Source organism: Marasmius oreades, chromosome 8 (assembly GCF_018924745.1).
Source record: "Marasmius oreades isolate 03SP1 chromosome 8, whole genome shotgun sequence".
NCBI lineage: Eukaryota > Fungi > Basidiomycota > Agaricomycetes > Agaricales > Marasmiaceae > Marasmius > Marasmius oreades.
Window position 1 is genome coordinate 1,160,994 of NC_057330.1, and position 24,233 is coordinate 1,185,226.

Sequence of the window (24,233 nt, forward strand, 5' to 3'; positions counted from 1 at the left end):
TCTTTTCTTGTTCTGGGGTCCCTGTGGAAGTTCCAATATGTAATGTACTCTAAACGCAATTTAATCTGTCCGTCTCTGCTTTGACGACTTGGGCTTGTATTACTATATTACTACGAAGATTACCAGCCATTTGGCCAAAAATAAGTACATAGTCAGGTCCTTCGGAACCCTTTCAAGATGGCTCCTTCTCGTTCTTGACGACGTTGCATTTGAACTGTTACCCGTACATGCGGGAGTTCCTTAGGAGACTCCCGTCACAATCCAGGTAACGGATTAGTTGGCATCAACACAAGTACCACTTATAATCATATCCTCCCAGCTGTTCGTACTAGGATCCGTCTCCTGCAATATCACGTATGACCTGATAGTTAGGTTAATGTAATTCGAACGACTACCAGCTGCCCAAGGCCCATTTAGCACAATATCGAATCCCCATTATTACATGAAAAGAACAGGTAGTGATAAGTAAAATACACACTAAATCAAGTGCAGAATCTAGATACAGGTTGTGGTTCTCGTATGCGAGAACTAAGACGTCCGTGAGGAGAGCTGCCTCATCAGTAGTTCGTATCTGTTACAAAAAAAAATCAATCGATCAGGACCATGGTTAGAGTTGCAAGTCAACACGCACGTTAACATAGTCACGGCACTGTTGGGAACTGTGCGTAGGAGATTGATAGACAAGCCTTTATATAAACTAGTCCATCCCTCCTTCCGAATAAGCTTCTTGGTGGTATATATTACACCCCGCCTTTCATGGGTACGCAGCATTCCATCCGACGACAGGTCTGCAGCCAACGGTCGACGCTGAGTTTGTAGGCGAGTACGGATGACTTCGTGCGGGTAGGTGGAAATAGAGGCGACCATCTTCGCAACGGCAGAACATCCAAGGATAGTGTGGCTCGGAAGTGGAGTCTCGGAATCACCCTCTAGAACCCAAAAGATTAAAAAAACCACCTGCGACTGTTCCGATGGTGGAAATCGACTCACGGGCCCATATCTTCAACTTTTCATAGAGAGGGAACTGTACTGCAACGTGTGCAATACCTAGAAGGCTAGGAAACAGGCCCCGATAGAAGGCAGTGATGCCTTCATTTCGGTAAATGGTAAGAAACGCATCTAGGGTGTGCCGATATCTAACTTCATCTCGGGTCTGGGTCTGGCAGAAGTAGATTTAGGGCAATCGGAACCGTGTCATAATACACGACCTCTCACCATGAACCGTGTTTTAATGACCCAGAGTGGATTCGTGCAAAGAGTGCTGGTCGCTCCGGCTGTCATGGCCGATAGGATATGGAGCGACCAAGGATGCTCACGGGCAACGGGTTGGTACCCCTTAACTTGTGCCGCGGGGTAGATATTGGCCCTTTGTGATTGAGGAACTCCTAAAGGTACTTCACCAAAAGCAGATTTGATACCATCGTACACTGCGAAATAGATAGCCCATGTCGGAAGGTAGCCCAGTATTGTTGGACCGAGACCACGATAGAATCCTCGGAAACCGTTATACTTTGCAACTGATTTCACAGTCGCTGAGAATGAAGGGTGGTCAGTATCAAAACAGTAGTTTTTTTTTCTCCCTCTTGACACACCAATTATTCCCAAATAACCCAACTGTCCCTGAACTGCGCGTTGAGCTTGTAATTTGGTTTTGACAACATCTAGAGGACAGGTTGCAATGCTTGCAACAAGGCCCCCGCCCGCCCCAGCTGAAAAGAGAGAGAAAAAAGAGGATGGTGAACGGCCAGCAGAGGGGAGGCACACGAGCAGGAAATGGCATACCGATCATGCTGTTCTTAGTCCATTTCAAGGGCTTCTTTGACTGCATGTCTTCGCCCCGCAGATCAGCGGGGTCGTGGCGGCGGGACTTTCTGCTTTCGTGGTCGGCGTCGTTGTTCGTTATTGCGGTTGGCAAAGGAGTAACCGTTGAGCATCAGTCATTGTGTCCGTGCTCCGGTCATCTCCGCATCGGAACCATCCGGAATCGTTCTTTTTACTTCCAAAAACTTCTGTCTATACATAGTCGTCTGGATCTTTGTAAATGCATATGTGAGAATCATTTAGCTATCGATGAGCTCATTTAGTAGCTAAAAGAACTATGCGGCCTTATGCGGACATGGCAACATGCCATCTATACAACAAATTTCTGATATATTACATTGTCCCAAACAGCTCACAAGAAATAGACTCAGATATGTGTAGAGAGATGCGCGTCAATGAAATAACGCTCCTTCTCTGAGAACAAAAGAGGGGTTATTGAGTCCTCCAGCTGCAATAAAAGAAACACTCACACATTCCCAGCTTCTCGATTCGTAAACTTTCCCTTCCTCCACGACGGTCACATTTCAAGACGACGGCACCTTCCTCAATTTCCATATCGCATCCTTATCCCTCACCCTCTCTGCCCACAATTTCATCTCTCCCAACCGTCTCGGGCAACTATGGAAGGTACAACGATCTCCCAACCCTCTCGTGTGCTCCACAGCTCGCGCAATAACATCTTCACTTCCAGGTCCCGAATACCGGACAAGAACAGCAACTCTCTCCACTCTTCCATCGATTTCCCTCACCCCGAACCTTGGTATATTCCCCAGGGAAAAAGACACTTGTCTCAAACTCTCAATTTCAGGGATATACATAGACGCGGTTCCCTGCACGGATCCTCCAGAACCGAGCATTATATGTAATCTTTCGATTGAGAGGTTGGAAGTCTGATTTCCGACAGCGTGATGTGGGATGCCTTCGGGGACAGTGAGATCCTTGACAGACTCCAACCATGGGAATCGTAGGAACCGTATTAAGTTGCAGGCAGCCGAGACGATATTGGGACAGAGATGAAAGACGTCGTTTGTCAACTCAGATGCGGGTCTACCGTCGCTACCAAATTTGCGATCCGAGAACACCCAAAGATGCTTCACATGGCTAGCAAATTCGGGGGATGTTCTCAGGGCAGTATAGAAGGATTCAAGCTGATAATGTCTGAAGAGTGTGATCGAAAGATATGGAATCGTTTCCTCTACCCGACATAGAGATTTCGTGGAACGGCACGTTAAAAGGAGCGCGCGGTACGTCGCAGGAGAGGAGCAAGCAGCAAGAAGGGTGATTTCGCGTTCAATTTCTATTGGTAGATCGTGTAAACGAAAGACCGTCTTGTTAGCATTTTTCTTTGGCCTCGATCGATTCTGCGATGGCCTTTTATCTGTCAGCGATGGCTGAGTTTTCCTATCTTTGAGCCACAAGTAGAGCAGTAACCAGAAGAGAGGATTCCCGAGCACCATGATGTTATATGCAAGTGATTACCTGAAATTTGCAGTTTTAACGTTCATACATGTTTACTGTCTGTGATTCGCACCTGTTTGACGTTCAAGTTGGGATGAAGAAATTAAGCTCACTAGCAGCCGCAGCAGACGAATCTCAACCTTTACGTCAGTCACGTCCTCATGGTCAACTTCCTCTTATCCTCAGTTTATATCCTGATATATGTACTTGAAAAGAGAAAACTCCGGTTTATACATGTCTCACCACCCATCATGCACATAGTTTATTCGCCACCTCTTCCAACAACTTCCGAACCTCCTTCTTCTCCACCCCCTTCTCTCCACACTGACCTGGCTGTAACTTTGCTTTCAGAATCTGCTTCGCTTGCAAAACCTCCAACAGGGAGCTGACTTGCGTATCATAGAATGGCGAGAGCCGTAACAAACACCCAATCGACGCCACCAAACGGTGTACTACAGAAATTCGCATCTTCAACTTCACAAAGCCAAAGCCTCCAAGAAAAAAAACAACAACTCACCAACATCCTCACTAGTCTTCTCCCGATCAATAGCCTCCACAACAGCGCTCACCATCTCAATCTCCCATTCTTCATCCTCCATATCACTCTTCACCGTCCCACCTCCATTACTATTCCTAACAGCCTCAGCTCTCCCAGTCTGCAAAAATGCCGCCATATTAAACGCAAGACTCGCTCCTGAATTCCTCACACTACCATCACCATGCAAAAGCGAAGGAATCACCAACGCAATCACTTCCAATCTAAAATTCCCAATAAAGAACCGCGGAGCAAGCACGTTACTCGAAAATGCATTGGATAGGAGTCGCAGAAGGGTTAATGCATATGGACGAGGGCACTGTTGAATCGATAGTTTGGAAGCGACTCGCGATAGCGTCACCAGCGGGGACGAAGAGAAATTGGCTGCACACCATGTGGCGACGGCTGGGTCGAGCAACGCGAGTCGCCACATGTCTACGAGAGGAAAGAGCGATTCGGGAGGGAGAGAACTCGAAAGAGTGGATGTGACTTCAGTCCATGCGACAAGGACAGTGGGGAGTGCTTTGGTCGAAGATCGAGATTTAAGGTAGGGAACGACGGAACCAGTGATAATCTGCTTCACACGTTCGGAATTATTAACCGAGGTGATAGACGATAACAGCTTATTCGCAACCGCGTCCAGGTTCGGTACTTGTGAGAAGAGGATGGGCTTCAAGGACAGCGACTGCATGGCAGGCAGGGAAAGTGACGTGTGTTTGTGAGCTGCAATTCATCAGTTAGGTCAGAGTCATGTACATGAATAGACAACCATACGTGGATAAGCTTGGTAGAGTAACAAGTCGATCTGCGTTCTCAGTTCATTTGCGTCTGCACCTTTCATTTCAGCTATCTGAACACAAAATCAGCTATCAAGCCATGATGAACGAGAGGTGCTGTGTTAAGTACCTTGTGCCCATCCAGAAAGAACATGAAGGTAGGCATCACTCGTACACCCCATTCCGAACCTAGTGCTTGACCAGATGGCGTTGCTAAATCTATCTTGGTGAAAACAGCACCCGCACCCCCACCAGACTTGAGACCCTTTTTGTGTGCGAGATCCTCAAAGATAGGTGCTATCACTCGGCACGGAGGGCAAGTGACGACATTGGAAAAGCACGCAACAACGGCTCTGTGAGTTTTTAGCAGCGATTTGAAGGAGGCGGAATTTGCACAAGGATGTAAGGGTGATGTGAGCGAGGTTGTAGCTTGGGGAGTGGAAGCTGCCGGCTGGCCTGTTCGCTGTGCTTGAGCAGCTACGGCTTGTAAGATGGACCCGACCAGTTCAGGATTAGGCATAGGTTGAGTGGAGACGGGGGTCGGAGTTGGGACCTGAGCAGGTGTCGTACCAGGGGTAGGACGACGAAACATTGCGTCAATAGTCGGACGAAGAGCGGCGCCAAATGGAGTGGATAAGAAGTCGGTCGGCAAATCTAAAGACAGACATAAGCCCCTCGATTAGGTATAAGCGATAAAGTACGCACCTTTGATATATTCCGGAATAGAACCGCCGGTGAGAAAGCCTGCACAGTCGTTGGTGAAAGAGTTACAATTGAAGTCTAGATTGCATGAAGTCCACTAGTGCCTGCCTTGGAGGGAATGCATTCACATACCTAACAGGTGATACTGAATGGAACATTGTTAAGAGCATGAAAGCACCAAGAGAAGGACAGAAGCGTTACCTTTTCTGCAGTATAGTGCTCTTTTATTTCAGCTAGATACTCATTGAAGGTGTCTTGATCAATATCGGTCGTTCCGAGGTCAACGATTTGTACCGGAGAACCATGCTATTGAGTAGGCTATAAATCAATATCCATCCTGAACCCGGAAACATATGATTTTGGGCATACGTGTGACCTTCCGGGAACTGTTTCGGTTAATCCTTGCCCGTAGAATATTTCTCTACCGTACACGACGATAGACGTATGCCTGGCCATGGTTGAGCTAAGTATAATACCGAATAGACTGATTTACAAGGGAGCGTACCATATACCGTCAATCTGTCTTCCAGTGAGTTGAAGAGACATCTGCTTTGCAATTCCATTGCTGAGGTCATATACGTAGAGCTTTACAGGATGCGACATGTCAGAGAAAACAGAGATGAAAGACAAGAAGAAATCTGACCGATAGTGAAGGTCCAGCAATGAGCGACGCGGCGGTGAAGTGTGGCTGTGCCTTGGTGACGCGTCCGACACGTGATTTCTGTCATCACGGACAAATTTTGACCCGACTTTGAGGGGGTTCCCGACCCGGTACGGAACCTTTTGGCGCAATAAAGGCTAGCTGGCACTTGGTAGCGATGCTGCAAGCTCTCCTACATCCTCCCCGCTACAAGCGTCGCCCACGATAATCCACAATTGGGACTAGATTTTACTTATGCTCAGAATACCTCGCTCTTCACATCTTGTGGGTTCTTTTTCTGCTTCTTCCGTCTTCACATGTCTAATTTTTCCCAGAGCTATATTTCTTCCATCCCAGCAGCTATGTCGAAACCCCATTCTTCAGGATTCAAGTCTTCCGCCCCATCTCGATCGTCAGAAACTGCACCTCCTGGGTACTCGATAGATCCCAAAGCTAGACCTATGCTTAGATTTCAAGCCTCCTTACCCCGTCTTCCTGTCCCCTCTCTCTCCGATACTGCCGTCAAGTATTTAGAGACGGTTAAACCGCATGTTACGGATGCCGAGTACGCAAAGACAGAAGCTGCCGTCAAAACGTTTGTAGAATCACCCCAGGCCGCTGAACTGCAGAAACGATTGGAAGCACGGAGGGCAGATCCGAACGTTAAGAATTGGTTGGCAGATTGGTGGAATGAGCTCGCGTATATGGGTTACCGGGATCCCGTGGTTGTTTTCGTCAGTTACTTTTACGTGCACTTGGACGATAAACTTCGTAAAGATCCTGTTACTCGGGCCTCTAGTCTTATCAAAGCGATGTTATCTTTCAGAGCTTTGACTGAAAGGTGACCCTTTAATGTTTTCTTCAGTTGAGTCTTCTCACACCTGTTTTAAAAGTCAACAGCTTGAGCCGGAAAAAGTACGAGGGGCACCGTTGTGCATGGACTCGTACAAATGGCTGTACGTCATGATCGAACTATTCGTGGATTTTTTCAATATCAATACTTGACATATAGATTCCATTCGTCTCGCTATCCCACGAAACCATCGGATACAGCGCGGAAGTTTGATCCAGCAACGCATAATCATGTCGTTTTCATTCGCAAGAACAAATTTTATATGGTACCTTTGACTAACAAAATGGGAAAAGAAGTATCTGCGGCGGAACTTGAAGTGTAAGTGTTGCACACTATTCTCAACTTTCTGTTTCCGAACAAACGCCATTTTGACCCTTGTAGACAAATTGAGAGAATTATCAATAGAGCGGGTTCAGACACCTCGCCAACGCCTATTGGTGCCCTCACATCAGACAATCGTGACTTGTGGACCGAGGCACGGAAAGTGCTCATCGCGGCGTCTCCCAGTGGAATCAATTCAAAAAGCCTGGAAATGATCGAAAGTGCAATGATTATCGTATGCCTTGATGACACGAAACCTGTAACGCGAGAAGACATTTCATGGCAATGCTGGGTCGGTGACGGCAGGAACCGATTCTATGATAAGCACCAGCGTGAGTGTATTATGATTTTTTTTTCGTTTCCGAGCGGGATTAGGACTGACTTGCAATCAGTGATCGTCTTTGACAATGGTCGGTCTGGGTTCCTAGGAGAACATTCATGCATGGACGGGACGCCGACGTTGCGTATGAATGAATTTGTGTTGGCTGCGATTGCCTTGAATAAGGTCCGCTTGGGCTCTCCAAGGACAAGTGAGACAGAAAAAGACGTGGCTGAGCCCGTCGAACTGAAGTTTGAAGTCGACGAAGGTGTTGGACAGCTTGTCAAGGAAGCGGAGACACGATTCGATCAATTGGTGGGACGACACGAGCTTCATGTATGTCATGCTTCCCCCCTTTGAGTGTTTTGGCTAGTTGGATAATATTTTCCATCAGGTTCTCCATTACGAAGGGTACGGGAAGAATCAGATGAAACAATTCAAAGCATCCCCCGATGCGTGGGCTCAGCTGGTGAAGCAGCTTGCGTTTCACAAGATGTTCGGCCGACCTGGGATAACGTATGAAAGTGCCCAAACAAGAAAGTATCAGTTGGGACGGACAGAAGTCATACGCAGTGCGAGCCAGGAAAGCAAGAAGTGGGCAGAAGCGATGCTGGATCCCAAGGAGACGGTAAGTCGCTAGGCAGGCCGAGACAAATAGCTAATTACCAACGGGACAGGATACGAATCGTGCTGGGTTGTTCCGAGCGGCAGTGAAACGGCACTTGCAGTATGCGGCATGGGCGGCGGATGGACGGGGAGTGGATAGACATTTGCTGGGACTTCAGAAGGTGCTGAGGGAAGGGGAGAGGTTACCGGAGATTTACAAGGATGTTTCCTTTTCGAGGACGAGCCACTGGGAACTGAGCACGAGTCAACTGAGCAGCGAGTACTTTGATGGATGGGGATATGGCGAAGGTAGGATGAGTGAATTTAAAGAGGGCATGTGACTGATCATGTGCTGCAGTTGTTCCGGACGGCTATGGGCTGGCGTACTCGATCGGAGAGAACTACATTCGATGGACGATTACCAGCCAGGTGAAGAGGAACGCAACGGAGCTCAGGCACTATCTGGCGGAGGCAGCGACGGAGACACGTGCCATGATGGAACATGCATTCGCTGCCGACAGACAGTGACCCGAAGTTTCCGGACATGCCGTGTATTTTAAATCGCCTTAACTCCGAGAATAGTATTTGTTATTTGTGAAATGAAATGTCGGCGGTGTTCGTGCTGACGTTACTTGCCGCTTATATCCATCCAGTTCCCATAGATATGTCTGTTTTCCCCTGTCCTTTCCTCCTTCGTCTCTCCTCCGACTCGCGCGCAGCGCTCATCATGTCCCCTTCCGCGATCCCTCTTTCCTCAGACTCACGCCCTGCAAAGCGTTCCAGGAAGGCTCCTCCCTCCGAAGACTCCTCCAGCCAGTTCCCTGTCGACCACATCTTCATTTCAGAAGGCCACAATCCCTCCAAGAAACTCGGTGGCAAGAAGGTATGTGTCTAGCCAGGGTATTCCACTAGTCTCAATGTCCCCCACTTAGGCTACGTTATCGTGTTGTGAGTGCAGAAGGTACATCCCAACAACCTTTCCAAGAAACACAGAGCATCTGACCTTCAATGGTCAATCCCAGGTTGAAGCTCAAAGTCAGTCTCGATTTCTGCTCCATCCGTCTCAAGAATTCTTATTGTTGCAGTGTGATCGAACCTTTCCATGGTGGGCACGTTTTTCGAGGGCAACCAGGCGATAGTACTCACAGACATATCTTCCAGTGGATCATGCAAAAAACGAGGCGTGAGCGACATATGTCCCGATGGTCTCTTTCTTCCCTCTCTGTCTTTCACCTTCTCTCCATTGATCCTCGTCTGTAGGTGTCTTGGTTTCCGGCAAAGGGACTAGGTAATCCTGAAAAAAAGTCTTCCAAGTCACCCCCCTTCTGACTCGAAGCAAAGATTCATCCTTGCCAATACAGAGCAGCTCCATACAAAGATACACGAAATGAGCGAACGTATTAGGAGACTCGAAGATGCTTTGGAATCGTCCACCGCACCTCACCACCCACTTCTCTCTTCGGACTTGCTTAGCATAAAGAGCACAATGGAATTGTACGGAACAACACAAGGGAAACCGGACAGTCGGACACCAGAACACCAGAGTGACCATGACCATGACCTTCATGACAACGAGTCTGTGCGGTTGACTCCACCAGTACGTCTCCACCCGGCCTTTACTATCCTGATACTTAAAGTCTACTAGGTCAAACATGAGCCCCAGGACCACGTAGACGCTGAAATACAACGATCAAGTCGTAGCTTCCCGTTAACGGACGGCGGCGGTGGGAGAGATCTTAAAATTCCATTGAGAGACCGCTTGCAAAGGTCCCTTCCTTCCCGAGCTGATGCAGACTATTTATGGGACCAGACTCGTCAGAATGCATTGTGGCAGTAGGTTCCTTTTTCCAGATCTTCCAACTCCCGTATGTGATTGATCAATATCAGGTACAACCCTCATACGGACGAAACCTTCTATCCCAATCTCGCTCATCATTGCTATGCAACACCTCCTGAAGAGCTGAGCACACGCCGTCTTGCTCTGCTTTTCATGATACTCGCTATCGGATGCAAAGTTGACATTCAAAGACATAGTACGGACTCTCCAGATGCAGAACATTATCATACTCTAGCTCGTGCCGCCTTGAGCGAGGTGTCAGTTTTGGACGATACGACAGTGGAAACGATAACTGCTCTCTTCTATGAAATCTGGTACCTCCTTGTTTTCTCTGACCATAAGACAGGAGGAGGACATGCGTGGGGCTTGATGGGACTCACTGCCAAGGTCGGTCAACCCACCTTTCTCCTCGATTCGATGTTGACAACTTGTGACGGACGGTAACAGTTAGCACAAAGTGTAAGTGATAGACTACCCTCCTATTACTCGCCGCTGAATCCATTCTCTCCTGCAGATTGGCTTGCGTGAGTACAGACCCAACTTTCATATCAAAATATAATTATTTTTTTTCTCTCACACAGATCGGAATGGCACAAAGTCCAAAGTGATTCCCGAGGAAGTCGAAAGGCGGAGAAGGTAAATTACCTTATTTTGATATCCCTTCCCATTGATATTGAATTATATCATAGCTTGTTCTGGGAGTTGCTCTATCTGGATGCGCGACTATCTTTGTCATTAGGGCGACCGCCGTCGCTTTCTGTAAAGTACATGGACTGCAAACGCCCCACCTACATACCCGACGCAGATTCCGAACTTAGTCAAAGTTCGCATTATTGTGAGTCAGAAAGCTACGATAGCGGTATTGAATCTCATTTCGTCTTTTTTTTTATATAGATCAGGAGTGGAAGCATTCATGCTATATTCATTGCCTCGCTCCGGTGCTTGATGCCATCTCACAACCTGGCCTGGAGTATTCTACCGTTCTTTCACTTGATAGGACAATACGGGATTTCTCTATCCCGGCAGCTCTCGGTAAACGGAGTCATCCAGGTCACACAGTTCTCATGCAAAAGACATCTCATCTCATCGCCCTGGAGACTGGTTTGTATTTCCATCATTTTCGTGTGGGGATCTTCGTTATTCATTTGCTATCTTACAGTCATCCTCCAGTTGCACAGGTCATATTTCATGCGAGCACTAAGTGGACCTGAGGAAGCTTTCAACCGTCGTCATCGGCACGCGCCATCTGTGGTCGCAGTTTTCCTGAGTGCAACTCGAATGATTGCAACCGTGGAGCAATTATACAATCAAGCTCCCAAATTGACTGTTCGAATTGCCGGCTACTGGTCGAATGCATTCTCGGCTGCGGTTGCCCTTTGTTTACTTGTCAGTCGGGCCCCTTTCACTTGCCTGTGCGTTTTTTTTTGCTTCTATTCTCGTATCCATTCATCAGAAAATATCTACTAAATAGTTTGTTGACAGATCGCCTGCCGCCCTTCAGGAGCTGGAACGCGCACGACTTCTGTTCCGTGCGGCCGCGTCTCCCCAGGAGAACTGTCCTCGAGCAAGACAGGTTGAGGTGAGCGCCGATAACATTTCCTCCGTTTGCGTTTTTACTGAAACTGTTTGTTCGAAAAAGCCTGTATTGCAGACGATGATAGCGAAAGCAAACGACATCTTCCGGAGATGGTTTTCTGGGCAAGAGGTTCCGACAATGGTCTTACGCCACACTGATGATCATTCAGAAGCCGAGTTTGTCGGGATGGGCACACCGCCCTATATCCCATTGACACCTGGCTCACCATCATCAGCGGACATGTATACCGTTGACCCCTTCCAACATGCCCATCGTAATCTGAAACAGTGCATAGCTGAGGTTCATGAACGAGCCAAGGTCATGTTCCCCATGCGAAAGCCTTGTCAATGTTCTGTACCTCCTCCATCTGCATGTCCACCGTCCCATTCATGGGCACCACCTCCACAATTGGATCAGTCATCCCCCGTTCTTCCTTACTTGTATCCGAATATTGCCAACCCATTGGGTTTCACGACACCTAACGTTGGTAATGCCGCTACGCCTGCCAAATTTGCTGGAATGGAAAGTGTAAACTTTGAGCTTGGAGCGTTACATCCCAACACGGAACAAAGCTGGATGGCTTGGTTTTGAGTTTTTTTTTATTTTAAGTAGTGTGTTTTTTTTTAAAATGTATGGTAGTGGATATGGACTGCAGAAATTCAAGACAAAGGATTTCATATTAAAAAAATACAACAGCTAAATAAAAGCTAACTCATCGACCTCCGACTAGAGAGGTCCGTAGGTAGGGTGGCCCATTGGCACCCATCGGTCCGTACTGCGTCGGTGGGATTTGGGTAGGAATACCAGCTTGTAATTGAAGACCAATGCTCACACCCTGGTTCTGGGGTCCAGGTGTTTGATTGTGAACCTCACGCATCGTCATCCGATCTTCTCGTTCCGCCATCGTCGCCCCACCTCTCCCAGGATCTGTTAAACCATTGGTAACAGTCGCGGTCTGACCAAATCCAAACATCTTCCCGTTGAATTCTCGATGGTCAAATCCCTCGGGAGAATATCTTTCACGTAACTTGAAGAATGCATCAGAGATGAGAAGCGAATCTGGGCCTGCTTGGTGCGCGTTGCCAATCCGGTGAATCTGGTAATGGAGCGAATGATTAATGATTTCCATGCAACTGTAACTGGCAAAACAAAAAAAAAGAAAACACGTACACCCAATTCCTCGCACATGTCATTCAGGGAAAGACCTTTACTTGTACTTGGTTTAAATTGGTTAAGGATGTATCGAGTATCGTAGACGGTCGGAAACCATATGTGAAGGACTTCCCAAAACTTGTCTTCGGACACTGGAAGTGATTCACCAGTAAGGACACGAAGAAAGTAGCCAAAGTCGTATCCACTGCGGTCAAACTATCAATATTTGAGTGGGAGAGGGGGAGGAGGGGGGGAGGGGTTATAAGTACATACCCGTGGAACGATATCCACTTTGTATCCTCCGTCAAAACCATTCCAGAAGATATCATCAATTCCGCAAAATCACCAGGCGCAATTCCCATCTCTTCGTGTCTGAAAAGGTCGATCCCAGACTTCTGTAAGAGGTCCACAAACTCTGGAGAGTACATATCCTCGCTGTTTCAATCATGGGTTAATCCGTATTGCATACTCCCTGGCGAAAGAAAAAACGTACTTCACGCTGAACCGGAAATTGAATTGCCAAGTAGACCCTTCCGGCGAATAATCTCCATTTTCATCCGCCAAAGTAAATCCAACCTGTACGAGCTTCGATAGGTCGACGTTGCAACGCATTGTTTGGTAGTGGTATTCCGACATGGTTTTGAAATTGCCAATAGGTCTCGCGACGACTCCTGGAAATTCTGTGTCCTGATACCCGCCAATATTGTTGTAAGACGTAGAATAGACAGGAAAAAAAAGGAAGCTACACGTACCATCGCAATGTACGGGTGGGTCTCAATCACATCGCGTATGACGCGAAATTCTTCATGAAGATTCTGGGCCCATACTTCTCGTATTCGAGGCTGAACAGCTTGCTGCATAGGAAACCTTACACACAGTACTGGATGATGATTATCTGAAAGGCGTTTACTGTCGTTAAAATGCTTTGAGCCACTCAGTCGGTGCCGAAGTAAAGGATATATATTATTACGTAAGGGATAGGGTACAGACAGATTCGACGACTCATTTTACTGAGATTTCAAGAAATTGTGTGAAACTCCCCAATTCTAGAACCACGCCATGAAACTAGTCTCTTCCAAATCAGTCATCAAAGCTCCGTGGTCGAAATTGAGAGATTCCAAGTTTTTGACTCTTGGCTCCGAGGGCATGAACGGAGTGGGAGGCGAAGTTGCATAACCTTCGACGCCAACACCCACGCTGTTGAAAGAGTAGATATCAGGTAGCCATGCACGATTATTGGAGGATAGCAAGTGATCTATGGTAGCGGTCGATGGAGGTGCTGGGATAGACAAAGGCATCATAGGTGTAATGTTTCTGAGGTGTTCGAGGTATTGACGAAGCATGAAATGGGAACCTGAGAACGATGGGAGTATGCAGTTCCCAACTTCGCCTAGGCGGAGCTGAGCGTCATTTCCAAACTTTGTCTGATCAATACCAGCTTGAGTTCGCCAATTCATGTGGATGCTACGAGCCTTTTCTGTCATTTTCAACATTACGGGCTACAGGTCGTCAGAACGAATGTTAGAAGCACGTTTAACATAAAACATACCAGAGTTTTTACACTGAAAGGTAGAATCTTGGCCGCTTTACGGAAAAGGCGGCTAACCCTATCAAGATCATTCAACGCGCAGGGAGCTAGAGGAGATGCAGGCGCACGAGACACAAGAAGAGCCAACGTCACCTGTTGAGGAAATACAGATGTTTGGTCAAATCATACAGTAAAGACATCACTTACAGCTGCCGAAAACGAGTTGAACCAGAAGCATAAAAACCGTGCGCTCAGTTGCGCCTCGGTTTCGAATAACATCTCAACTGCTGTAATGATAGATGCTGCACCGAGATATGTAGCCAACACTGAGGGAGCGTAGGTATGATGTAGTTCAAAGGCCACGGGACTGCTCATTGTCTGAATAAAATAACGGCGGTGAAGTTGTAAGATGACTGTAAACCATAAGTTTCAATAACGGTAGCTTCATAATCTAGAACTGCTCCTTACCGATGTCCCGACCAGTAGACAATAGTGCCCGTTGCATGGCAAGGAAACGCGCAGGCGGCGGGTTTCCTTTACGATTGTCTAGTAGATCCGGTACGGCAAAGTCGCGTATTTGCGCGTCCAAGCCAAGAGTTACAGAATAGTCCACAGGCTGGACTGCAATGATAGTCTCAAGAGCCGGATTCAGACATTGAATAAAGAATGTGTTTTTCCATTGGTGATCTGCCCATTTGACCGTGAATTGCGGGCACTAAACTGAAATCCTGGTACTTACATATTACCTCTTCCTCGGGAACATATAGGCCGTGTGCATCGTAGGAAGGTGGCTTGGTATCGACGTGAGCCAGACAGATGGATGGTGGACGTCCAAGCGATAGACTCTGCATGTATGAATTTCAAGTATAATCCTAAGCAGGAACGTACACAGAGATTACCCACCATCCGACAGTCCAGATTCAGCAGCTCCCAGAAAATGAATCTTCGCTTTTCATGCTCTTCCGGAATATGCTTCATACGAGAGCTTTCGCGGTGCAATCCAAGCTAGGCATGAGTCAATTAAGCTTTAAAGTCTTGACTTCCATGACAAATCACTCAACTCCTTGAGCCAACTAACATCTCCTGTTAGCATGGTTGCGAGGAGTCACGAGTACGCATAACTTGCCTTTGCAACGAAGCCCATCAGATTCCATGCATATCCGACTGCTTTCTTGTTGTCGGAAAAGATGAGGTGGTACCAGATCATGAAAAACTGGGAGCTCGATATTAGTAAATCTGTTTACAGAGACAGAAGAAGCCCCTCTTACGAGTGCATGAAGCGTATCAAAATCAGGCTCTTCCATCAGGGGTATTTCACAGACAGAAGCTCTGGCTAAGTGGTGATAGGCTTCGCCGTGTAATGACCCCAAAGGACCGTCGAGGTCGACCAAAGAACCAATGGAAAGGACCATGAGTAGCAGCGCGAGCCGCCTAGGACTGAGATCTTCGATGACCGTCTCATAACAGTAATGCACTAGATTTGGGATGAAGGTTTCCGAAGCATCCAAATTGTATCTATCAAAGTAAGAGGGTCTGAAACAAGAGAGAGGTACCTTGGTTTACTTACTGCCACAAAGCATTATTACGTGCTTGTTCGCAGACACGAAGAGCCTCCTTTCGCTCTGGTAACGCGCTACGTATACGTGCTCTGATTTTGAGATCGACTGCCCACGGAAAAGGAAAAGTAGTGCTGAGTTGCATGATGTCTGCCGGCACCTCTAGTCCATCTCCAGTGAAACCAGTCGACTTGCCTTTCGTTAGTGTTTTGCAGTAAAAAAAGAACTCTCTGACATACCCGTCCCTATTCAAAACATCAGCGTCAAGGAACAAATGTCAAAAAAATGACTATACTTCGTCATGCTCCATTGCGGGAGAGTTGTTGGAAGTGAGCGACAACGCTCCAACCGATGCCCCCAGATTTTCATCCCCCTGAGCCGAAGACAAATCTAGCGACAAAAAATTCGGCCGACGCGCTCCATAAAATTCTTGGGTGCTTTTGATTTTCAGCAGATCAGGGGCGAGTAGCGGGTGCGGTTCTGAGAACTGATTTGACTGTAAAGTTTGTAATCCATCTTCAAGCTGTCGCACACGATCGCTGAGTTGGAGTATTTTCGCGTGAAGCTGTTCGGTATTGGCGAGAATGAAACTGAAAAAATGAAAATGATGAGAAAAAAAAAGTCAACCGAGAGAGAACAGTATTATTTACCGGCTCCCTCTTCCAGAAGTGAGTGCACCTACGTTGAAATCATGTACGGTAATCCTCGCCAGAAGGGCAAGACAAGACTCACCTTCAGGGCATATATCAGAACAACCTCGTTTCCGGCAAGACTACAGAGATAAGATGACAACAATCAGACAAAAAGCATGACAACTGGCACAATAATCCACCTGGCAAGGAAACACGCGGTCGCACTCGAAAATGAATCAGGCTAATGAACCTGAGAAGAGATGGAACCACCCTACTTTCAGCTTGAGTCTGGACGATGCAACAACTGACATGTGAGAGTCCGAACAAGAAAAAAATGTCGACTTGAACTCGCCTCCGGCATTCTTTGCAGGACAGTCTGCGGCCTTTTTCTTTCTCCTGAGTACGCTGGGACGTGGAATCTTGTCGGGCAAGCCTAGTCGTCTCCATAGACACCGTCGATTCATCCAGGTAGCCGAACTGAGTTGGGTCCGTGTAGGTCATGGGTGAATCTGGAGGCCAATTGCGCTGCCTCTTGGCGGGGCGACCACCGTCATCGAGTTGAAAATCAGGAGACGTTGGATCTGAATGCGTTGCTAGCATGAAAAAGGGAAGAAAAGAGTGGTGGACGGGATTGAGCTAAAGACTGTTTGCAAGTTGGCGTAAGTTTGAGAAGCCAAACCGATTTGGCCTACGTGACCTCCGTTTGAATGCTAAAGCCAAATTGTTTGGTCGTCTTGTTCCCTCAGGTTGCCGAACGGTGGCCATGGTTTGGTAGAGACGGTCCGCTGTTTGGACCATCTTTCTTTGGGACTAGAGGTGCTCAGTAAACTGTTGACTTGGTACGATTCCCACTTTCCAGCTCGTTTTCTTGTTTTTCTGCACCAAGTCACATGCTATCGGGACCCGGGTTCCAACCTTAGCCCAAGCCCAAATCATCGAAACCTCTAGACCTCCTACCTCTTCATGTAGATACAAGGTAAATCTTGTCAGACCGTCTCAATGGCGTCTTCGTCCGGGATCTGGCACTGAATTGAAGAGATTCAGAGAACAGAAGACTCTTCGGCCGACTTCAAGCCTCCGAGTACTTGGCAATCAATTCACTGTGGCCTCAAGCTTATCCCAACGCCATTCAATGTGACGACATAGTGGCCGTTCCATTAGGTTCACGGAAACAATGTTTGGTGACACCTTCAAGAACGCCGTCGTGGCATTAGTGCATCCGCCGAGCATCCCGGGAGTGCGAACACTGATCCTGTCTCAAGTTAGCCTCTGGCTCGAGTGGGTAAGTATTGGGCGGCGGTGGTGATGGAGTCCCAGGTCGCCAGGACTATTTGGGCCGAAAGACTGGACCTAGGAACGGAACGGGTTGCTTGTTCTATGCATATTTCAGTGTCAAATATCTTGGAGATTCACTGGATATTTGATGCGCGATGTAATGGGCCGAAAAGTACTAATGAGGCGTCCGTGATATGTTCCCGCTGTTACTTCTTCCAACTACCGACAACAACCAAGTTCTGAGGTCTCTAAACTGTGCTCACCGTCCGGAATGTAGAACCAAATCAATCGAATAACAATTGACTGTGCCTACAAGCTCACGGCCTCAAGGTCTCAAACTCAAGTCCCGGAGAGATCATTCCATCAATCATGGCAGGGCGTAATTTCGGAAACATGGGATCATGCGCGGAAAGGTTGAACTCCTCGTTCGGTCCACTCGCTCTACACCCAACTGCGGGCTTGGTCGTCAGATGATTTTGAAGCTACACGACTATCTGGGGTAGTACTGGGCTTGACCTGACCGTGCTAGTGGATTCCATCCTCGCAGCCGCTGACCCATATGTAACGCAGAAATCATCTTCGCAGTCATCCATCGCAAGAGTACAACCACCACTCGCCACAGGGAAGCTCCTGGAAGTATATGAACCGTACTCATTGCGAATGCGACTTGGCGGAAGATGATTTCCTTGACAAGTTGGGAAAGCATGACCACGGAGCAGGATCTGTCTAGTAATACGGCTGGCCGAGCCTAATCCAGCACATGTCGATCTGGCGGGTTGAGAGGCACCATCTGTTTTCAATCGACCGCCGAGAAAGCCTCGAAGGTCGGATATCGACACTGGTCCCACACACCCCGGCGACCTGGCGTTGGACTGTCCAAGGGATGGACAGACAGACAGACTGCTGGTGAATGGGGTTCTGGTCGAGGTGTCCGCTCTACTTATGCATTACTTGAGATACCGCCTGCGGCGCAAGCTTCTACAGTCCGTGTCGAACACTGTCCTGCTTGTGATGTACTTCCTGCCGCCTGTAGCAGCTTCTCGACCCTGAGGTTTTACAGCGTTGGCAAAATGTTAGAGCTCAGATCTGGATCGCTACCAGAGGGTAACGATTTCTCAGCCCACACCACTAGTTATGGAAACTCCCTGTTTTGTAGATATCCGGCTTCGAGGGTCACAATAATGCTAGCCAATAACCTTACATGGAACATCCCTTTTCAACACCCCACAACGCTCCAAGCAGCTGCAGACATGCATGTAGATACTCGTATAGATCGAGTTCGCCGTAGACGCCGCGACTGTCAATTCATGATCGGTTCGGTTTTGTCTGAAAATTGGGTTCAAGAGGCCGTTCGAACACGGAATCACATTGCATTATATGTACGCTATTTTGGGATTTGAATCAGAGGACGACTGACATTCAATGCAACGTTGGCACATTCATTCAACTATGATACACATACACAACGGAGGCGACGAGGGCGTTTTACTCATATGCCGGTGACGATCCTGATTCTAACTTTCATCTTGGCGGTTGCTCCGCCTGGAATACTAACGGGTTCGACTTCTGATTATACAGCTTCAACCTAAACGACCTCGGTAATTATTGTCGCGGACTTTGAATGGATGAACCACCTACATAGTTGCTCGGGAATATGCCCTTATGGCCTTTTGTATCGAACCCTAGACCCAATGAAACCGATTGAGTAAAGATATCTCACAGCAGCGGACTAACATACCTTCCCACCAACCTTCACCGTAATTCTGACCACCTGTCGCACCACTTGACAGCTCAATGACTTCTCCTTCTTCAAGCGTGAGTTCGTCCGGTCCATTCGCAACATATTGATATATTGCTTTGACTGAGGAAGCCAAGGATTAATCATCTCTGAGAATGGAAAAAAGTGATGCCCACCATATCTTCCAGAACCGTTCTCCCTGGTCGGTGATTCGTCGGCGGCTTCAGAGGTCCCATACTCCAGGTAAGAAGCGGGGACTAGCCCGTCCCCTCCATGACCATCAGCCACTTTGATCCAACCAGAGCCATCGTCAGGCTCCAAAACACGGACAATGATTCCGTCTAGTAGAATTCCAGTGCATGAGAAAGGAGTCGAAAAAGAGAATCAGCCGTCCCACCTGTGACAGACAGCTCAAACTCCGACGTCGCAACAAAGTCATAAATGACTTGTGCCGTTGGATAGGTGATTTCTTTATCAGACGCGGACGGATGAACAAAGGATGAGGGTGTAGGCTCTTCCAATCGAGAGACCTCTAAAATGTTATTAGAGACATGACGGAGGATTGGAGCTTATACCGACCTTTGGAGCTTAGACGGCCGGTTTGACTGGGCGAGGCCAATGATTTCGACGCGGGTCGGCTCACGTCACCAGTTCCCCGCTGACAATCGGCGGGAACCTTGGAAGAGTCAAGACGACGGTGACCACGAGCCGGATCCACCCTTACCTTGAGCTCACACTTCCCATGTACGGAGAGGTTGCAGGCCTTGCATGTTTTCCCCTGTTTGCTTATTCCCCATATCGATGTCTAAGTGAAGAAGTGAATGTAGCGACCATGAGTAAGACCAATTGGGATAAATTACCTTGCAGTATCCGCATGTAGTTGGAATAGAGAATGATGCACTTTTGAAGGAATGAGGTTGTTGTGCCCCCAGATCACCTACCGAGATCTCAATTACTATGTGACCAGAACCGCGGAGCAGCAGAATGTCCCACCTTCGAGAGCTTTCATTATGGTGTCAACTTCGGCGGTAAGAATAGTTTCCGATGTTTTGTACAGGGTCAGTTGGTGGCTGGCCTCGGTATATTTCTACAATTGTGCTCTTATTAAAAAATGAATATAGGCGCCACAAATTGACTCACGTTCGTGATATCGTCTATATTGCCTAGTGACTTATCAGTGGCATATGCTGCAACGAGTTTTTGCAGCTGGTCTTGCTCTCTCGCTTCGATAATATCATTTAGCTAATCGTCGAAACCTCGGATTCAGGGTATTTACCTTTGCCGTCTAACAAGGCTCCAAGTTCCTGGAGTTTGTTTTGGCTTCGACGTAATTTGTTCTGCAGGAACACCTTAGGAATTTGTTCAACGTTCATGTCTTCCTTTTTACAGACATCAGATAATAGACTTTGGTAATTCATGAAGAAGCCTCACCGAATCGTAGAAGTTATGGCATGGCTCAAAAGCCCAATCAGAAGGTGCACTGAACGGTCGTATATTGAAATCGATAAAGAGATCTTGATCTCGGGCAGGATTTACGCGCTGAAGGGAGGCTTCCACCCCGGAGAGCCGGCCCTTGAGGACGTCTAGATGGCCCATTTGTAACGCTTGACCATGTATCAGGACTTGCGTAAATCTTTCCACTAATCGGGCCTGTAGAACCTCTTGTTTTCAGGCTCTCAGAGCTCATTCGCAGTGAACGAATAGGAGCACCCACGGAGTCTCTAGTAAAGGTTTGAGCAAATGCCGGACGTGGGAGCCTGGAAACTTACATTTTCAAGATCAGGAAGGTCCACGTTGAAGTATTTAGATTTAGCCGTGTTGGCTATGGCAGTCGAAATAATGTATATGCTTTGTAAAGCTTGAGAATTACGCGTCAAACGTAGGAGCACGTACTCACTTTTTACTATTGAGCATCTCGTTACGCTGTTGTTCGGCTTGCCGCGACACTCGGTCGGCATGGCGGTCATCTTGAGCTCGACTCTGTGAGGTAGTCAATATTAAACTACTTCCCAAAACCTGGTAAAGGGCCGACCTGCTTCTGTCTGTGCAGATCCACCTCAAGACATTCTTCATCGTACTACGGGATGGGGTCAACATAACCTTGCTGTGACGCCGATGCGTGTCTGTCGCACCTTTTGCTTACTCTGTTGGCCCAAAATCAGAATACGCAGCGGTTCTGATACACAAATGATATTCCAACCTTCAGACGATCTGCGTATATATTGTCTCGATCTACAGTGAGTTTGTGAAAGAATTGCATTTCCTGACATAGTCGTGAGTCTTTCATGGGACTTGAGGCAGTAGGGCACGAATATATGACCTTCTTCTGAGCTTCCTCGTTCCTCCGCTCAACTGCTTTCAATGCCTCGACCACCTGAGATGTGAGAGCATCTGCAATATTGACATGGTCATGGGATGCGTTGGTTATGGAATCCACCAACTCCTTGTAAGCGACATTTAACATGCTAATCGGTCTTAGCCGCAGTGACTGCTCCAAAATGCCATTCACGCACTTTTGCTTCAAGGAAGCCTCTGTCCATGTCTTGGTTGGATCACTTCCAAGAACTAATCTCGATTCGAGCCTGCTTCTCTTCTCCACGGCCTTCTTCGCGAGGGTTTGTAGCTTTGCTGCATATTCTCGTTCGATAGTAACTCGCTCTTTGTAGATATCCCGAATCTGATAAAAGATCTGAATGTTTGAAGGGATTAGAGTAGGAAATGTTTTACTTCGCTGACTAGTTCGAGATGAACGTTGAAATTGTTTGCGATTCTGTCGACTTGGTCCTAGAAAAGAACGATTAAGTTCCTTGATTGATGATCAATTGTATGTGGGCAACTTCACGGGAAGAGATTGACCGTAGGTCTGATTTACTTCGGTCATGGTCTCAAACTTGCAGACTTGAGCTGGGCCAGCGCTTGATCTATGAATGATTTGTGGTCAGCCTGTAGTCAGTTGGTAGTCAGAACCAAGAACCGCACAAGGGCAGTGTTATTAGTGATGTCACAAATAGAATGCGATAAGATACCTATAGGATAAGATAAGATACAGTAGCAGCGAATTACTGAGAAATTTCCTATCCCTGAGTCACAAAACTAGTTGCCACTTAGCCCTCCAATGATTGTGCCTATAGCTATTCGTAGACCAAACCGCCTACAGAGAGGAAATCAGGTCGAGATCATGTCGAAATTCAATATAAATATACAGTCTTCAACTTGTATACGGTTCTATCTTTTGGAAATATATTCCACTAGCACGGCGCCCCTCTATGTAAGTCTAGATACAACCGAGACTCCAATAAGTATACAAGAGAGGCAAACTCTCCGTCGAGCTTCTGGAACGTTCAAACACACTGTAACACCGGCACTGCACTTTTAGGAGTATCGAGCCGGAATTTACCAACGCCCTTGCTGGAGGGAGCAATGCAGTCTGCCGTTTTGAATCATCCTTGGCTCCATCTGAGATAACCCTCATACCCATATGGGTTCATTAGAAGGACATCTAGCGTACAGGAGGCCAGTGTTGGTAAAATCCGCCGTGATTGAAGACATCGAGCTCTAAGCGGTGCAAAAGAGGTTGATAAAGTAAAGTTTGGGTCCCATTCGGGTGGGTGTGTATTCTCGGGTAGGTATGTATCTGACGGGTCATAATAGGCTTCATTAGTTCTGAAGAGAATGCACGCAATATGGGGAATAGGTGGGTCGTGGTTTAGCGCTGACCTGATGCATGCTACCGGGCCGGTGTCTTGGGCGTGCGTTCAAGCTTGGTTCAAGCGCTCACCTGCAATCCCGTGGTGATAATACGCTACTTCTGCCCGTACCAAATAACTTCTAGCATCAACATCCTGAAGGATACAGGAGAATCTGAATCTTCGGTCAGAATGTCCGCGGGCGGTAACCTGTTGAATTCTACCCTTCCCCTCAACCGCTAGTCCAACTTCGTACAGGAGGAACCTCAGCAACGGTGGCTGGCTTGCATGTCGGTCTGTCTTCTTCACTTATGCTCACGCTTTTCAAGTATGTCGATGGGTTGCCAGCTCACGAATGACCTAATCTGCGCTTTCTAAGGACTATTCTGTCCAGATTCTGAGGTACGGATACCGGTCCACTTGCAACCTGTACCCTATTCGCGTTTGAAGGCCCATACACTTCATGTGGACCCTCTGCCGAATCACGTACAACTCCTTGTATACCGTATAAAAGGGTGTTTGAGGAGAGGCTGAGGAGCCATAGAGAATCCTTCTCATCCTTTTCACTGTGCGCTACTCAGAACTGTGCACACCTACGCTCCTTCTCTTTCTCGTCGCGACATATATGGCTTCCATCCTCACTCTCGTTTTCATCGCCTTTTCATCTCTCATGTTGATTTCTGCCACTCCCATTCCAACTTACGACGCTGTTTTGGAGAAGAAGGCGGCCACGCACCACGGCAAGGTATGCAATCAAGTCACTGTATCCGGCCAAGCCTCATGGATATCTCTTACAACAGGGGACATGGTTCCACCCTGGCATGGGCAATTGCGGCAATTATAACACAGACAATGACCCGATTGTCGCCATTGGTTTAGATCTCTACAAACAGAATGGAGGCAACAACTGTGGCCAGGTTCGTGCACCGAGTCAGTTCCTCGAGTTCCTTGACTGAAATCTTGTTTGCAGTGGGTGTCAATAACCTCTAACGATAAGCACGCCTATGGGATTATATGGGATAGCTGCCCGGGATGCAATAATAACGATCTGGGTAGATTTGTCTCTTTCTTATTCCTGAATACTCGCTTAAACATATAACTTAATTCCCAGACATGTCCCCTACGCTCTTCCAGAAGTTCGGTCCTCTTGATAAAGGGGTTCTCGATATCAAGTGGGAGTTCCAACCTAGAGGATGGTCGCCTTGAATGGTCATTGGCCGGA

At 47.6% G+C, this 24,233-nt stretch overlaps 10 protein-coding genes across 11 annotated transcripts; 3 read left to right on the forward strand and 7 right to left on the reverse strand.

Moving 5' to 3' along the window:
• Nucleotides 1-361: 361 nt before the first annotated feature.
• Nucleotides 362-1,918, reverse strand: E1B28_012280 (uncharacterized protein). The gene is made up of 5 exons (XM_043157370.1): nucleotides 1,783-1,918; nucleotides 1,216-1,709; nucleotides 991-1,159; nucleotides 632-929; nucleotides 362-571 (listed from the first exon to the last, which is right to left on the reverse strand). The coding sequence occupies exons 1-5, from the start codon at nucleotides 1,826-1,828 to the stop codon at nucleotides 529-531; spliced, it is 1,050 nt and encodes a 349-aa protein (XP_043004737.1). The 5' UTR covers nucleotides 1,829-1,918; the 3' UTR covers nucleotides 362-528.
• Nucleotides 1,919-2,106: 188 nt separating this feature from the next.
• Nucleotides 2,107-3,407, reverse strand: E1B28_012281 (uncharacterized protein). Its single transcript, XM_043157371.1, has 3 exons — nucleotides 3,353-3,407; nucleotides 2,292-3,300; nucleotides 2,107-2,235 (listed from the first exon to the last, which is right to left on the reverse strand). The coding sequence occupies exon 2, from the start codon at nucleotides 3,276-3,278 to the stop codon at nucleotides 2,346-2,348; it is 933 nt and encodes a 310-aa protein (XP_043004738.1). The 5' UTR covers nucleotides 3,279-3,300; nucleotides 3,353-3,407; the 3' UTR covers nucleotides 2,107-2,235; nucleotides 2,292-2,345.
• Nucleotides 3,408-3,426: 19 nt separating this feature from the next.
• On the reverse strand, nucleotides 3,427-5,936 carry E1B28_012282 (uncharacterized protein). Its single transcript, XM_043157372.1, has 9 exons — nucleotides 5,798-5,936; nucleotides 5,662-5,740; nucleotides 5,494-5,598; nucleotides 5,425-5,437; nucleotides 5,296-5,370; nucleotides 4,721-5,244; nucleotides 4,589-4,664; nucleotides 3,797-4,537; nucleotides 3,427-3,731 (listed from the first exon to the last, which is right to left on the reverse strand). Exons 1-9 carry the CDS (start codon nucleotides 5,893-5,895, stop codon nucleotides 3,529-3,531), a joined length of 1,914 nt encoding a protein of 637 aa, XP_043004739.1. The 5' UTR covers nucleotides 5,896-5,936; the 3' UTR covers nucleotides 3,427-3,528.
• Nucleotides 5,937-6,062: 126 nt separating this feature from the next.
• Nucleotides 6,063-8,668, forward strand: E1B28_012283 (uncharacterized protein). Its single transcript, XM_043157373.1, has 9 exons — nucleotides 6,063-6,217; nucleotides 6,268-6,773; nucleotides 6,826-6,888; nucleotides 6,945-7,103; nucleotides 7,167-7,438; nucleotides 7,499-7,761; nucleotides 7,820-8,053; nucleotides 8,103-8,340; nucleotides 8,390-8,668. Exons 1-9 carry the CDS (start codon nucleotides 6,188-6,190, stop codon nucleotides 8,557-8,559), a joined length of 1,935 nt encoding a protein of 644 aa, XP_043004740.1. The 5' UTR covers nucleotides 6,063-6,187; the 3' UTR covers nucleotides 8,560-8,668.
• A 53-nt stretch (nucleotides 8,669-8,721) lies between these two features.
• Nucleotides 8,722-12,035, forward strand: E1B28_012284 (uncharacterized protein; the record flags this gene model as incomplete). Its single annotated transcript, XM_043157374.1, has 17 exons — nucleotides 8,722-8,914; nucleotides 8,964-8,992; nucleotides 9,054-9,066; nucleotides 9,117-9,136; nucleotides 9,193-9,236; nucleotides 9,292-9,319; nucleotides 9,373-9,628; nucleotides 9,677-9,864; nucleotides 9,919-10,255; nucleotides 10,316-10,327; nucleotides 10,383-10,392; nucleotides 10,450-10,504; nucleotides 10,558-10,703; nucleotides 10,763-10,969; nucleotides 11,028-11,280; nucleotides 11,351-11,447; nucleotides 11,508-12,035. Exons 1-17 carry the CDS (start codon nucleotides 8,759-8,761, stop codon nucleotides 12,033-12,035), a joined length of 2,379 nt encoding a protein of 792 aa, XP_043004741.1. The 5' UTR covers nucleotides 8,722-8,758.
• A 121-nt stretch (nucleotides 12,036-12,156) lies between these two features.
• On the reverse strand, nucleotides 12,157-13,456 carry E1B28_012285 (uncharacterized protein; the record flags this gene model as incomplete). The annotated part of the gene is made up of 5 exons (XM_043157375.1): nucleotides 12,157-12,540; nucleotides 12,615-12,801; nucleotides 12,870-13,031; nucleotides 13,090-13,283; nucleotides 13,349-13,456. 5 exons carry the CDS (start codon nucleotides 13,454-13,456, stop codon nucleotides 12,157-12,159), a joined length of 1,035 nt encoding a protein of 344 aa, XP_043004742.1.
• Nucleotides 13,457-13,642: 186 nt separating this feature from the next.
• On the reverse strand, nucleotides 13,643-14,975 carry E1B28_012286 (uncharacterized protein; the record flags this gene model as incomplete). The annotated part of the gene is made up of 5 exons (XM_043157376.1): nucleotides 13,643-14,095; nucleotides 14,146-14,277; nucleotides 14,332-14,537; nucleotides 14,593-14,811; nucleotides 14,864-14,975. 5 exons carry the CDS (start codon nucleotides 14,973-14,975, stop codon nucleotides 13,643-13,645), a joined length of 1,122 nt encoding a protein of 373 aa, XP_043004743.1.
• A 254-nt stretch (nucleotides 14,976-15,229) lies between these two features.
• On the reverse strand, nucleotides 15,230-17,154 carry E1B28_012287 (uncharacterized protein; the record flags this gene model as incomplete). Its single annotated transcript, XM_043157377.1, has 11 exons — nucleotides 17,005-17,154; nucleotides 16,665-16,955; nucleotides 16,588-16,600; nucleotides 16,513-16,536; nucleotides 16,413-16,452; nucleotides 16,331-16,358; nucleotides 15,976-16,270; nucleotides 15,920-15,925; nucleotides 15,692-15,870; nucleotides 15,393-15,639; nucleotides 15,230-15,337 (listed from the first exon to the last, which is right to left on the reverse strand). Exons 2-11 carry the CDS (start codon nucleotides 16,910-16,912, stop codon nucleotides 15,230-15,232), a joined length of 1,188 nt encoding a protein of 395 aa, XP_043004744.1. The 5' UTR covers nucleotides 16,913-16,955; nucleotides 17,005-17,154.
• Nucleotides 17,155-18,932: 1,778 nt separating this feature from the next.
• Nucleotides 18,933-22,297, reverse strand: E1B28_012288 (uncharacterized protein). Of its 2 annotated transcripts, XM_043157378.1 has the most exons (22): nucleotides 22,168-22,297; nucleotides 22,053-22,109; nucleotides 21,839-22,002; nucleotides 21,646-21,790; nucleotides 21,526-21,588; nucleotides 21,458-21,469; nucleotides 21,358-21,402; nucleotides 21,223-21,305; nucleotides 21,095-21,173; nucleotides 21,040-21,046; nucleotides 20,757-20,986; nucleotides 20,602-20,704; nucleotides 20,466-20,548; nucleotides 20,319-20,412; nucleotides 20,186-20,262; nucleotides 20,050-20,130; nucleotides 19,905-20,001; nucleotides 19,723-19,857; nucleotides 19,502-19,666; nucleotides 19,326-19,448; nucleotides 19,226-19,269; nucleotides 18,933-19,172 (listed from the first exon to the last, which is right to left on the reverse strand). In XM_043157378.1, the coding sequence occupies exons 1-22, from the start codon at nucleotides 22,204-22,206 to the stop codon at nucleotides 19,158-19,160; spliced, it is 1,941 nt and encodes a 646-aa protein (XP_043004745.1). In that variant the 5' UTR covers nucleotides 22,207-22,297; the 3' UTR covers nucleotides 18,933-19,157. The 2 variants fall into 2 exon arrangements, with proteins under 2 accessions (XP_043004745.1, XP_043004746.1); XM_043157379.1 differs by having other exon boundaries at nucleotides 22,053-22,297.
• Nucleotides 22,298-23,636: 1,339 nt separating this feature from the next.
• On the forward strand, nucleotides 23,637-24,217 carry E1B28_012289 (uncharacterized protein; the record flags this gene model as incomplete). Its single annotated transcript, XM_043157380.1, has 4 exons — nucleotides 23,637-23,756; nucleotides 23,812-23,928; nucleotides 23,982-24,063; nucleotides 24,123-24,217. The coding sequence occupies 4 exons, from the start codon at nucleotides 23,637-23,639 to the stop codon at nucleotides 24,215-24,217; spliced, it is 414 nt and encodes a 137-aa protein (XP_043004747.1).
• Between the last annotated feature and the right edge of the window lie 16 nt (nucleotides 24,218-24,233).

Coding starts and splice junctions, on each gene's coding strand:
- E1B28_012280 (XM_043157370.1), bottom strand. CDS start 1,828: ATGCAGTCAAAGAAGCCCTTGAAATGGACTAAGAACAGCATGATCG. Junction 1,710..1,782: donor GACTAAGAACAGCATGATCG/GTATGCCATTTC, acceptor CTCTCTTTTCAG/CTGGGGCGGGCGGGGGCCTT. Junction 930..990: donor AAAGTTGAAGATATGGGCCC/GTGAGTCGATTT, acceptor TTTGGGTTCTAG/AGGGTGATTCCGAGACTCCA.
- E1B28_012281 (XM_043157371.1), bottom strand. CDS start 3,278: ATGGTGCTCGGGAATCCTCTCTTCTGGTTACTGCTCTACTTGTGGCTC.
- E1B28_012282 (XM_043157372.1), bottom strand. CDS start 5,895: ATGTCGCATCCTGTAAAGCTCTACGTATATGACCTCAGCAATGGAATT. Junction 5,245..5,295: donor TATTCCGGAATATATCAAAG/GTGCGTACTTTA, acceptor GTCTGTCTTTAG/ATTTGCCGACCGACTTCTTA. Junction 4,538..4,588: donor ACTCTACCAAGCTTATCCAC/GTATGGTTGTCT, acceptor GATGAATTGCAG/CTCACAAACACACGTCACTT.
- E1B28_012283 (XM_043157373.1), top strand. CDS start 6,188: ATGCTCAGAATACCTCGCTCTTCACATCTT. Junction 6,889..6,944: donor ATGGACTCGTACAAATGGCT/GTACGTCATGAT, acceptor CTTGACATATAG/ATTCCATTCGTCTCGCTATC. Junction 7,762..7,819: donor TGGGACGACACGAGCTTCAT/GTATGTCATGCT, acceptor ATTTTCCATCAG/GTTCTCCATTACGAAGGGTA.
- E1B28_012288 (XM_043157378.1), bottom strand. CDS start 22,206: ATGACCGAAGTAAATCAGACCTACGGTCAATCTCTTCCC. Junction 21,306..21,357: donor ATCTGCACAGACAGAAGCAG/GTCGGCCCTTTA, acceptor ACTACCTCACAG/AGTCGAGCTCAAGATGACCG. Junction 19,667..19,722: donor GTTTGAGCTGTCTGTCACAG/GTGGGACGGCTG, acceptor GAATTCTACTAG/ACGGAATCATTGTCCGTGTT.